The sequence below is a fragment of the Cetorhinus maximus genome, chromosome 6, assembly GCF_964194155.1.
Source record: "Cetorhinus maximus chromosome 6, sCetMax3.hap1.1, whole genome shotgun sequence".
Lineage (NCBI taxonomy): Eukaryota > Metazoa > Chordata > Chondrichthyes > Lamniformes > Cetorhinidae > Cetorhinus > Cetorhinus maximus.
The window spans coordinates 154,860,534-154,873,101 of record NC_135884.1 but is presented as its reverse complement, the minus strand read 5'-3'; the positions used below and the strand labels follow the sequence as shown (position 1 = coordinate 154,873,101).

General features: G+C 44.1%; 1 protein-coding gene across 3 annotated transcripts in view; it reads right to left on the bottom strand.

Moving 5' to 3' along the window:
• LOC144682252 (transcription initiation factor TFIID subunit 4) overlaps window positions 1–12,568 on the bottom strand; it is a 325,379-nt gene that overhangs the window by 194,580 nt on the left and 118,231 nt on the right. For all 3 annotated transcript variants that reach the window (XM_078544695.1, XM_078544694.1, XM_078544697.1), the window contains one exon: window positions 9,459–9,589. In XM_078544695.1, the coding sequence (XP_078400821.1) occupies window positions 9,459–9,589 (131 nt within the window). The remainder of the gene's footprint in view (window positions 1–9,458; window positions 9,590–12,568) is intronic.

Sequence of the window (12,568 nt, the reverse complement as noted above, 5' to 3'; positions counted from 1 at the left end):
TCCTAAGGGGTGGTGATCACCTCCTAGAATAAAATGTCCAAGTAACTTTCCCCACCCCAATGCATCGCAGTGTCAGCAGCCTGTCGTCCAACTCAGTGGCTCTGAGCTGAAGCTCAAGTTGCAAACACTTATTGCAGACGTGTTTGCCCTGGGTCACACTGGCATCTAGGAGCCCCCACATTCTGCAGCTGTAACACATCGCCTGCCCTGCCATCCTTAGTGCCGTAAGTAATTAATTATTTTCTTAATTTTTAAAGTAAATTAATGCCTCTTCTCACCACCCTTACTGTACTAATTTAAACCTCAGTAACCCAGTAAATCCTGCCACTCGAGAATAAAATTAATAGTGAATTCTCTGAATTCTTTCTTCCCTTCTGTTAGTGTCGCATGAATTATGAGGTAGCTACTTAAGGATTATTTCAAAAATTACGTTAGTCTAAATTCCAGCTCTTTACAGACACTCCCTCCCTCCCTGGACTGCACACCTAAGAAACAACGGGCTGAATCTTCCGTGGAGTGGCAATCAATGTCGAATCGCCACTCTGCTCCTTCTCACTTACCTTGGACTGGAGTACACATTTCTCACCTGGACTTCCAGCCCAGGCCGCCTGAGAAACGCGCAGCAACTCCTGGGAGTCTTTCTCTGCAGGGCAGCAGGGTCGGGGGAAGTGAAGCCACAACTCCCATTTTACGGCACTAGCTGCCATAAACTGTTAAATTTCAAGGTCCCAGTCACTTTGACAGGAGCGTGCAAGCTAAGTGGGTAGGATGGATCGGGTGGAGGGTAGTTTTGTGGTCCGAATGAGGGAGGCGGATGGGTCTATGGGAGTGGGGGGGGTAGTTGGTGATGGGTGCAAATGGGTAGCTGGGAGGGTCAGATGGTTGGGGTAGTGGGAGGTCATTGGAGGGGTAGTTGAAGGGTGGCAGCTGGTCAGGGGATGGGAGTGTAGTCGGGGAGGTGGAGGAGTTGGTGGTATAGATCAGGAAATGCCAGGATTAGCCCACTGACTAGTCAGAACAATGATCATTACCAGCTGCTTGGTTTCAGACCTGCCTCCCTATTGTACTTGAGATTTCAATTAAGAACGAGCATTCCCGGTTTCTTGGGTGCTCAATCGTGCATTGTTCAAACTCTATAAGGTAACCTGTCCAGATCAGTGGGGCGGCAAGGTTCAAGAGATTCTACTCAATGAACCTCGGTGCTGCTAGGAATTATTTTGTAAGGTTAAATCAGATTATGGAGCAAAGAGTTTTCAATATTGTGAAAGGATGGGACAATATGTATAGAAGCAGATGGCTTCCAGTAGTTGAGGAGTCAAGAAGGAGGGCCACAGATACAAGAATAAATGTAAGGGACTTAGAACGATGACGGTGAGTTGCCTCCTTGATCCACTGCAGTCCATGTGGTGTAGGTACACCCACAGTGCTTTTAGGGAGGAAGTTCCAGGATTTTGGCCCAGTGACAGTGAAGGAGCGGTGATGTAGTCCCAATTCAGGATGCGGAGTGGCTTGGAGGTGGTGGCGTTCCCATGTGTCTGCTGCCTTTGTCCTTCTAAATGGTAGTGGTCGTGGGTTTGGAAGGCGCTGCCGAAGGAGCCTTAGTGAGTTCCTGCAGTCCATCTTGTAGATGGTGGACACTGCTGCTACTGTGTGTTGGTGGTGGGGGAAGTGAATATTTGTGGAAGGGGTGCCAGTCAAGCGGACTGCTTTGTCCTGGGCGGTATCAAGCTTCTTGAGTGTTGTTGGAGCCGCATTTGAAACCAAAGTGGGTAGATGGAGTTAAGGTACAGGTCAGCCAAGATCTAATTTTTTTTTTTCATTCATAGGATGTGGGCATCGTTCGCAAGGCCAGCATTTATTGCCCATCCTAATTGCCCTTGTTCAGCAGGCTTTTAAGAGTCAACCACATTGCTGTAGGTCTGGAGTCACATGTAGGCCAGACCAGGTAAAGAGACCAGGCAGATTACCTTCCCTAAAATAGATGGGTTTTTACAATAATTGGCAATAGTTTCATGGTTATCATTAGACTTCTAATTTCAGATTCTTACTGAATGCAAATTCCACCATCTGCCATGGCAGGATTCGAACCCAGGTCCCCAGAGCATTACCCCGGGTCTCTGGAATACTAGTCCAGCAACAGTACCACTACGCTATTGCCCTCCCCAATTGAATGCCAGAACAGGCTTGAGGGTTGTCACTAGAGCCATATGGCCTCAAGCCTGCTCTGAAATTTAATAAGAAGCTGGTGTCTGCATGAGCAGACACCAGGTGAGGACTGGGATAATGCTTGGCTGTGAAATCTCTATGCCATGACTGAACAGCAAACCAAGGCTCACCATTTGGACTGGACTCAGATTTGAGAAGCGGTCCCTCATGTAAGGGACAGAAGATTAACCTAGTAAGGAAACGTGCTTTCAGGAGAGGAAGGAAAAGAGGACAAGCTTTTCTTGTAAACTCAAGTATTAATTTCCAAGGAGAAACTGCTTTTTCTGCATCTCCATTACAACAGCGTGATCAGCATATACATGTTCAAGTATTCATCCTGAAAGTTTGCCAGTTGATTGAAATAAGAGAGTTTATTGGAGATACCAGTATATATGTACATGTCTTTAAGTCTTTTGTTCTAAACATCTGCAGCTGTAAAGCTAGCTGTACTAATACAATGTGCCAAAGTTTGGTTATTCGAATGGTAACCACACAGAAAATATTACAATACCACAACAATATTGGCCTCAATTTCAACCGTTGAGGGAAGGATTGTACCAACCAGAAGCTACCAAGACACAATATTTTGTTAGAAGTTGCTGCAAAATGGAGCGAGAGAGTTGCCTTTTTATGCCTGTTCATGTGTCCTTCAAACATACTCAAGCTTTTTACAGGAGATTTGTTTGGTCGATTTTGTCTCTCCACTCCCCCTATCTTTATGACTGGTCCAGTTAAGCTTCTGGTCAATCGTCACCCCCAGAACATTGAAGGTGGGGGGTTCAATAATGTAATGCCATTAAATGTCAAGAGGCCTTGGTTAGATTCTCTGAGTAATCAGTGCCTGGTACGTGTCTGGTGCGAATGTTGCTTGCCACTTATCTGAGGATTTGCGAATGGTATCAAACACTGTGCAATAATCAGTGAACATCCCAAATTCTGACCTTATGATGGAGGGAAGGTAATTGATAAACAGCTGAAAATAGTTAGGCCTCACACACTACCCTGAGGAACTCCTGCAACAATGTCCTGGACCTGAGATGATTGGTCAAAATAAAACAACCACAGCCATCTTCCTTTGTGCTAGGTATGACTCCAATCAGTAGAGAGTTTTCCTCAATTCCCATTGATTTCAATTTTAATAGGGCTCTTTGATGCTGCACCTGGTAAAATGCTGCCTTGATGTCAAGGACAGTCACTTCCACCTCACCTCGAGTTCAGCTCTTTTGTCTGTTTAGATCAAGGCTGTAATGAGGTCTAGAGCCGAGTGGCCCGGGCAGAACCCTAATTAGGTTGATCCCCTGGCTTGATAGCAATGACAGAGAGAGAGATATGCTGGGCCATGAGATTACAGATTGTGGTTGAATATAATTCTGCTGCTGTCAACGGCCTAAAGCATCTCATGGATGCCTGGTTTTCGTGGCCAAATCCATTCTGAGTCCATCCCATTTGACACATTTGCCACACAACATGGACAGCATCACCAGTGTGAAGATGGGACTTCGTCTCCACAAGAACTAAGCAATGATCACTCCGACCAAACTATCATGGAGAACTGCCCAGCAACAAGAACTCTTTTCTTTCTGAGGGAAGTTAACTGTACCCTAGCAACTGCCGCATAAGTTAAAAAAAGGTTACTTCCTTAAAGTGGCAACACATTTAAAGTGGTAAATAGAAGAAAAAACGGCTATGGATACCAAATTAGATTTTGCTGTTGGGGATTTGAAATAAATGGGCAGGAGGACATTGCGAGAATCGGGGATTTTAAAAAAACTGGCGCAAGGACAGAATGAGAGTTAATTAACATTTTATTGTGTTTGTTAAAATTCCAATTTTGGTGCAGTAAATAAATAACTCGAGGCATGGCAGGGCTGCTCATACCTTTCAAGTGCACATCCTGTACAATGTGGGGACTCCAGGACGCTACCCATGTCCTGGACAGCTACATATGCAGAAAGTGCCACCAAATGCAAAAACTCGAGCGCCGTTTCTTGGAACTCGAGGAACAGCTGGTGTCACTGAGGTGCATTCGCGAGGATAAGAGCTACATAGGTAGCACATTTCAGGAGGTAGCTATCCCACAGCTTATGAAAGAGCAGGCACAGAGGGACTGGGTGGCCGTCAGACAGACAAGAAAGGCAAGGCAGGTAGTGCAACAGACCCCTGAGGATATCCCACTTTCTAACGGGTACTTAGTTCTGAGTACCAATGGGGGAGAGGGTTCCTCCAGAGAGAGCAGCATGACCAGAACATCATGGGTGGCTCAGTTGTGCAGCAAGGGAGGAGAGCAATCGTGGTATGGGATCCTTCAGTTAGGGGGACAGACAGGCACTTCTGTGGTCGCAGACGTGATTCCAGGATGGTACATCGCCTCCCTGGTGCAAGGGTCATGGATATCAATGAGCAGCTGGAGGGTGAGGATGCACAGCCAGAGGTCGTGGTTCACATTGGTACCAATGATATAGGTAGAAAAAGGGATGAGGTCCTGCAGGCTGAGTTCAGAGAGTTAAGAAAGATATTGGCAAGCAGGACTTCAAAGGTAGTAATCTCCGGATTACTTCTGAGGCCACGTGCTGGTGAGTATGGAAATAGGAGAATAAACGAGATGAATGTGCAGCTGGAGAAATGGTGCGGGAGGGAGGGCTTCAGATTTCTGGGGCATTGGGACAAGTTCTTGGGGTTGTCTACACCTGACAAGGACCAGGACCAATGTCCTTGTAGGGAGATTTGCTCGTGTTGTTGGGAAGGGATTAAACTGGAATAGCAGGAGGATGGGAACCTGAAGGCAGATAGGACAAATTCAGAACATGAAGCAGGAGACAGAAAATTAGCAGGTGACTCTGAAAGACAGAAGAAACAAAGGTTAAAAGATTCACAGCACAGGAATTTGGCAAAATTAAAAAATATTTATTTAAATGCAAGGAGTATAGCAAACAAAGCCGATGAGTTGAGGGCACAGACACGTGGCAGCATGATATCATTGCTATAACGGAAACCTGGCTTAAAGAGGGGCAAAAATGACAGCTCAACATTCCTGGATATAAAGTTTTCAAGCAGGATAGACAAAAAGGGCTAAAAACAAACGGTATGTAACATTATTAGTTAAAGAATCAATTACAGCTGTGAGGAGGGATGGTATACTAAATGAATCATCAAATGAGGCCATGTGGGTTAAGCTCAGGAATAAAAAGGGGGCAGCCACACTACTAGGAGTATAGACCCCCAAATAGTGGAGGGGAGTTAGAAGAGCAAATATATAGACAGAATTCCAAGTGCAAAAACAACAGGCCAATAATAGTTGGGGAATTCAGCTACCCTAATATCCTCTGGGACATGAACAGTGTAATAGGCACAGAGCGCACAAAATTCTTGAACCGCATTCGAGAGAACTTTTTAGCTAGCATGTAACAAGCCCAACAAAAGAGTGTACAATTTTGGATTTAGTCTAGACATTTAGGAAGTGAAGCTGGGCAAGTGGATGAAGTAGCAGTGGGTGACCATTTTGGAGATAGTGACCATAATATAGTTAGATTTGATATAATTATGGAAAAGGATAAAGATAGAACAGGAGTAAAAGTTCTAAACTGGGGAAAGACAAATTTTATGGAGCTGAGAGGTGATCTGGTGAAAGTGGACTGGGTACAGCGACTTTAAGAAAAATCTGTGACAGACCAGTGGGAGGCATTCAAAGGTGAGATTCTATGGGCACAGTGCAGACATGTCCCCACAAAGATAAAGGGTGGTACTGCCAAATCTAGAGCCCCCTGGTTATCTTGAAGTATACAGGGTAAGATAAAGCAGAAAAAGAAAGCTTATGACAGTCACAAATAACTTAATACTGTAGAAAGCCTGGGAGTACAGAAAGTACAGGGGTGAAGTAAAAAAGGAAATTAGCAAAGAGAGAATACAAAAAAATATTGGCAAGTAAAATCAAAGAAAACCCAAAGATGCTTTACCTCTACATTAAGAGCAAGAGAATAACTAAGGAAAGGGGAGGGCCAGAGATGTACCTGGTAACTTGTGTTCTGATGCTGAAAATGTGAGCAGGGTTCTCAATGAGTACTTTATCTCTGTCTCCACTAAGGAGAAGGATGAAGCAGATATTCTCATTAATGAGGAGGAGTGTGAAATATTAGATACAATAAACATAGTGAGAGAGGACGTACTCGAGGAACTGACATCCTTGAAGGTGGATAGGTCACCAGGGCCGGATGGATTGTACCTCAGGCAAATAATTATAGACCAGTCAGTCTGACTTCTGTGGTGGGCAAATTATTGGAATCAATTCTGAGAGACAGGATAAACTGTCACTTAGAAAGAAATGGATTAATCAGGGATAGTCAGCATGGTTTTGTTAGGGGAAGGTTCCATCTTACTAATTTATTCGAATTTTTTTTGAGGAAGTAACTAGGAGGATTGATGAGGGTAGTGCAATGGATGTTGTCTACACGGCTTTTAGTAAGGCATGTGACAAGGTCCGACATGGCAGGCTGGTCAGAAAAATGCCCACGGGGTACAGGGGAATGTGGCAAGTTGGATTCAAAATTGGCTCAGTGACAGGAAACAAAAGGGCAATGGTTGATGGATGTTTTTGTGAATGAAAAATGGTTTCCAGTGGGGTTCCACAGGGCTCAGTGTTGGGTCCCTTGCTGTTTGTTATATATATTAATGTGGGTGGCATAATTGGGAAATTTGTAGATGACACAAAAATTGGCCGTGTAGTTGATAGTGATAGAATAGCTGTTGTCTCCAGAATGATATCAATGGTTTGGTTGAGTGGGTGGAAAAGTGGCAGATGGAACTCAATCCAGAGAAGTGTGAGGTAATGCATTTGGGGAGGACAAACAAAGCTAGGGAATACACAATAAATGGGAGGATATTGGGAAGGTAGAGGAAATGAGAGACCTTGGAGTGCATGTCCACAGGTCCCTGAAGGTGGCAAGACAGGTGGATAAGGCAGTAAAGAAAGCAAATGAAATGCTTTCCTTTATTTACAAGAGCATGGATGTAATGATGGAACTAAATAAAGTGCTGGTTAGGCCACACATGGAATTTTGTGTACAGTTCTGGTCACCGCATTACAGGAAGGACATGATTGTTCTGGAGAGAGTGTACAATGGAGATTTACAACAATGTTGCCAGAGCTTGAAAATTCTAGCTATGAGGAAAGATTGGATAGGCTGGGGTTGCTTTCCTTGGAACTGAGGAGGCTGAGGAGTGACGTGATTGCGGTGTACAAGATTATGAGGGGCGTAGATAGTGTAGACGGGGGTTCCCTGTTTTCCCTAGCAGAGAGGTCAATTACCGGGGGCACAGATTTAAGGTGATTCATAGAAGGATTAGAGGGAAAATGAGGAAAAACTTCTTCACCCAGAGGGTAGTGGATGTTTGGAATTCACTGCCTGGTTTGGTGTTGGAGGCAGAAACACTCAACTCATTTAAAAGGCACCTGGATCTGCACCTAAAGTGCTGTAACCTACAAGGCTACGGATCCCTGGTGCTGGAAGGTGGGATTAAAATGGGCTACTAGCTCTTATTTTTTTCTTTTTCAGCAGGAGCAGACATGATGGGCTGAATGGCCTCTTTCTGTGCTGTAACTTTTCTATGGTTCTATAGATACATGTGTGACAGACGGATTGGTAAGAATGAGGTCAAATAAGTTTTTCCCTCATGTTGGTTCTCTCACCAACCTCTGCAGGCCCAGTTTAACAGATATGCTCTTCAGGTCTCAGCCAAATCAGTCAGTGAGTTGCATGGAGTCACTCTTGGTGATGGACATTGAAGTCCCCCAACCAGAGTACATTCTGTGCCCTTACTACCCTCAGTACTTCTTCCAATTGGTGTTCAACATGGAGGAGTACTGAATGATAAATTGAGGGGGAACATAGGTGACAATCAGCAAGAGGTTTCCTTGCCCATGTTGGACCTGATGCCATGAGACTTCATGGGGTATGGAGTCAATGTTGATGACTTCCAGGGCCACTCTCTCCTAGCTATATATCACTGCATTGCCACCTCTGGTCAGCATGTCCAGTCTCACTGCTAGACAGAGATGGCGGCAGAGGAGTCTGGAACATTGACTGCAAGGTTTGAGTCAGTGAGTATGACTATGCCAGGTTGTTGCTTGACTAGCCTGTGGGATAGCTTCCCAATTTTGGAACGAGTCTCCAAATATTAGTGAGGAGTCTTAACATTGACTGGGCAAGGTGAGCCTTCGATGTTTCCGGTGCCTTGATCAATGCCACATGGTCTGTTTAGTTTTATTCATATTCATTTTTCTCTAGCAGTTACAATTGCATGTCTCGTGAGGCCATTTCAGAGGGCAGTTAAGAGTGAACTACATTGCTGTGGGTCTGGAGTCGCACGTAAGCCAGACCAGGTTTGGACAGGAAATTTCCTCCCTGTGGGACATCAGTAAACCAGATGGGCTTTTACAACAATCCAACAACCAGACTAGCATTTTATTCCAAATTTATTAAATGTGAATTTCCCCAGCTGCCATGATGGGATTTGAACTCCCGTCCCCAGCGCATGAGTCCAGGCCTCTAGCTTACGAGCTCATTAACATTACCACAAGGCTACTGTCCCCGACCTGCCTGACACACAGTCACACCCCTCCTTTCCTTGACCTTTAACGAGACCTACACCACTTCCTAACCTAAGGGGTGTGTCTACCTCCTGGAACTGCATCTAGGTAATTCTCCACCTCCCTGATGTCCCGCAATGACCGCACCTCATACTCCAGTTTAACAATCTGAGCTTAAGTCCCTTCAGATGTAGGTGCTTATTGCAAATGTGGTTATCGGAGATCGCAATGGTCTGCACAAACTCCCATTTGATATAATCAGCAATGAGAGAATGATCAAATGATCTTGGTTGAGTTATAAATATTGGCTAGTGCACCAAGGAGAATTTCCCTGCTTTTCCTCCAATCGCACCACAGGACATTTTATCTGGGAGGGCAGGTAGGCTTTAAGTCTTAATCCAAAAGGCGATACCTTCAACAGTGCACCATTCCATCAGTACTATGCTGGGAACATCAGCCAAAACAACGTGCACAGTTTTCTCAGACTCTATTACTCAGAGCCGAGAGTGCGACATACTGAACCACGGCTGACACCCTCAAACGATGAATGGATTACTTCAAAACAGCAACAAACAGCACAATAGCAGCTCAACATCATACACACCAGTTTATATTAAGTCAAGCAGGGAGCAAACCCCTCCTCGGGCACAGGGACACCTGCTCCACATACCTTGTGAGTTTCCATTCTGTGTTGTGCTATTGATGTCAGTTTTCCGATGACCATTTTTAACCGTTCTTGCGTTGCGAGTGAAATCGTGTTTACTATGTCAATGGGAACGTCCGTGATTCCAAATCTTTTAGCTGCAAAACATTTCGTTTGAAATATATTCTCAAATTTTTTTTTAAAAACATGGACTTTTTTTCCAACCAAATTGAAAAGGTCAAAAAAATTACTCAACACCACCAAGGTTTCCCCACAATTGACCCTTTTCTTGCGTCTTGCCAGGGATGAGCTTGGCATTGTACTTGAGCCATGTTAATCACTGATTCAGGTGCAAGGGAGAGCATCAAAAGCCACAGCCACTTCTCATCCCATTGCCTCAAGCACAGAGACTAGGCATCAGATGGCCCTTTTCCACAGTGAACACAACATGTACGACTGATGAGGAGGGAGACTACAGGGGAAGAAGGGAGACAAAGGAGAGACTGCCCACCGAGCTGAAATGCAAGGCAGCCAGCTCATAGAGCTCTGCAGCACAGTAACCGGCTAACTGGTCTATGCTATGTTTATGCTCCATCCAAACCTCCTTCCAACCTTATTTCATAGCATCCTATCAACATATCCTATTTCTTTTCTACTTCATTTATCCAGCTTCTTTTAAACGTATTTATGCTAATCGTCTCAACCACTCCAAGTGGCAGCAAGTTCAAATTCTCACCAATCGAGTAGAGTTCTACAGAGGTAACTGAAAGAATAGGTGAATCTGAGCACTGAATTGAATTCCAGCCACATCATGTTTCCCTTTCACTTTGTACAAGGTGAGCAAAAAAAAAGGATCTTTTCAGCAGAACGAATGACATGGCAATAATATGCCTGTGCATGCAGAGGAACGGGGAAATACCACATGCTTGCATGTGAGAACATAGCATGGGACTCAGAATGGCAGAGGGGAAGGGAAAGAGACCAGGAACATCGTGGATGTTTCTGTGCCATCTGATACTTGGCTCTGAAACGAACTCAAACCGGAGGAGAGCACAGGAATCGGTCAGTAGTATGTTTACAGTGGGGCTGAGCCATAGTCCTGAGGAAAGGCAGAAAAATTCAACTTTAAAAGATAATCAAATGCCCAGAATTGCATGGTATAAGGTTTCATAACTCAGTACACAGGTAATCCATCTATTAATGCACTTTTGCAATGAAGTGGAATTGTTTGCATAATCAAGCACAATGTTGGCGTACAAGCTATCAGCTGGGATTCTTCAAAAGCAGCAGGTTGACCGGCCGTTTATTTATTCTCTGTTGCCAGTTCGCCAGCAATGGGATCTTATTTCACAGTCCATCACAGTGGCTTGTTATGAACTGGAATGTACTGCCTCAAATGGCAGCAGATTCAAAAGGAAGAGCAGCAAACAACAGGTAAAATGCTGAGAAGAAAGGCATGGTATGAGTGTTTTTTCAGCATTAAGTGCTTTACCTCCTTGATTACTAAATTGTGGTAGACATTTATAAATAGTCATTGCAGCACAGAAGGAAGCCATTTGGCTCATCAAATCCAGTGTGAAGCACATTTACCTGTGGCTAGTCAGCAATTTCTACTGGACAACATTGTCCTACTGAGGCTCAACCCCAGCAACCCCATCCTGGTTCACTATCTCCTCACCACACAGCTCCTGATCAATGTAGAAAATCTCCTCTTTGACAGATCTATCTAGTACAGAGACATCAACATCTTGCATTTATATAATGGCTTTAACAGAGTAAAATATCCCAGCTTCACACGAGTGTTATTAATATTTGATACCAAACCACAAAAGGGGGTAATAGAACAAATGACCGAAAAGGAGAGAAAGGCAGAGAGATTTAGGGGGGGAATACCCAAGTTTAGGGCCTAGGCGGCTGAAGGCATAGCCACCGACGGTGGAGTGATTAAAATTGGACTGCAGGAAGTTACAAAGATTGAGAAAGGCAAGGCCATTGGGAATTTGAAAACAAGGATGAGAATTTTCAAGTTGCCAGGCTAGGAGCCAATGCAGATCAGTGAGAATAGTGGTGATAGGTGAATGGAACTTATGCACGTTAGGATATGGGCAGCAGAGTTTTGGATAAGTTTATGTAAGATGGAATATGGGAGACAAGCAAGAAGACCATTTGAATAGTCAGGTCTAGATGTAACAAAGGCTTAGATGAAAGTTTCAGCAGATGAGCTGAGGCAAGGGAAGAGTCAACCCATTTAACAGAGGTGTGAGTAGGTTGTCCCTGTGGTGGAACAGATGTGTAAGCATCTTGGAGTCAGATATGACATCAAGATTGTGAATGCTTCGGTTCAACCCCAAACAATTGTCAAGGGGAAAAGGATGGAGTCGGTGGCCTGGGAATGGAGTTTGTGCAGGGACGGAAGACAGTGACTTCGGTCTTCTCAATATTTAATTGGAAGAAAATGCTGTTCATCCAGTACTGGGTGTAGGACAAGTAATGTAACAAACCATAGAAAAAGAGCCCCTAGGCAACAGCGATCATAATATGATGGCTCAAATTAAACATGAAATTCGAAGAAGTGTGGGTCAAAGTCTAGGGTTTTAAACCTAAATAAAGGTAATTTAAGGATATGTGGATAGAACTAACTAAAATGAACTGGGAAACTAGATTAAAAATTAGGACAAAACAGACACTGCGACAGACTTTTAAGGAGGTATTTAATAAGGCAAAGCACAGATTTATCCCAGTGAGAAAGAAAGGCTCTTAAGAATTGGAATAAGAGAGAAAGCTAGCTAGAAATATAAATACAGATACTAAGAGTTTCTACAGGAATTTAAATAACTAGAGTGAGTGTTTGTCCTCTAGCGAGGAATTAATATTTTTTTAAATTTATTTGTTTATGGGATGCGGATGTCGCTGCCTAGGCCAGCATTTATTGCCCAACCCTAATTGCCCTTGTTGAGAGGGCATTTAAAGGTCAACCACGTTGCTGTGGGTCTGGAGTCACATGTAGGCCACACCAGATAAGGGTGGCAGATTTCCTTCCCTAAAGGACATTAGTGAACCAGATGGGTTTTTACAACAATCAACAATGGTTTCATGGTCATCACCACACTTCTAATTCCAGACTTTTATTGAATGCA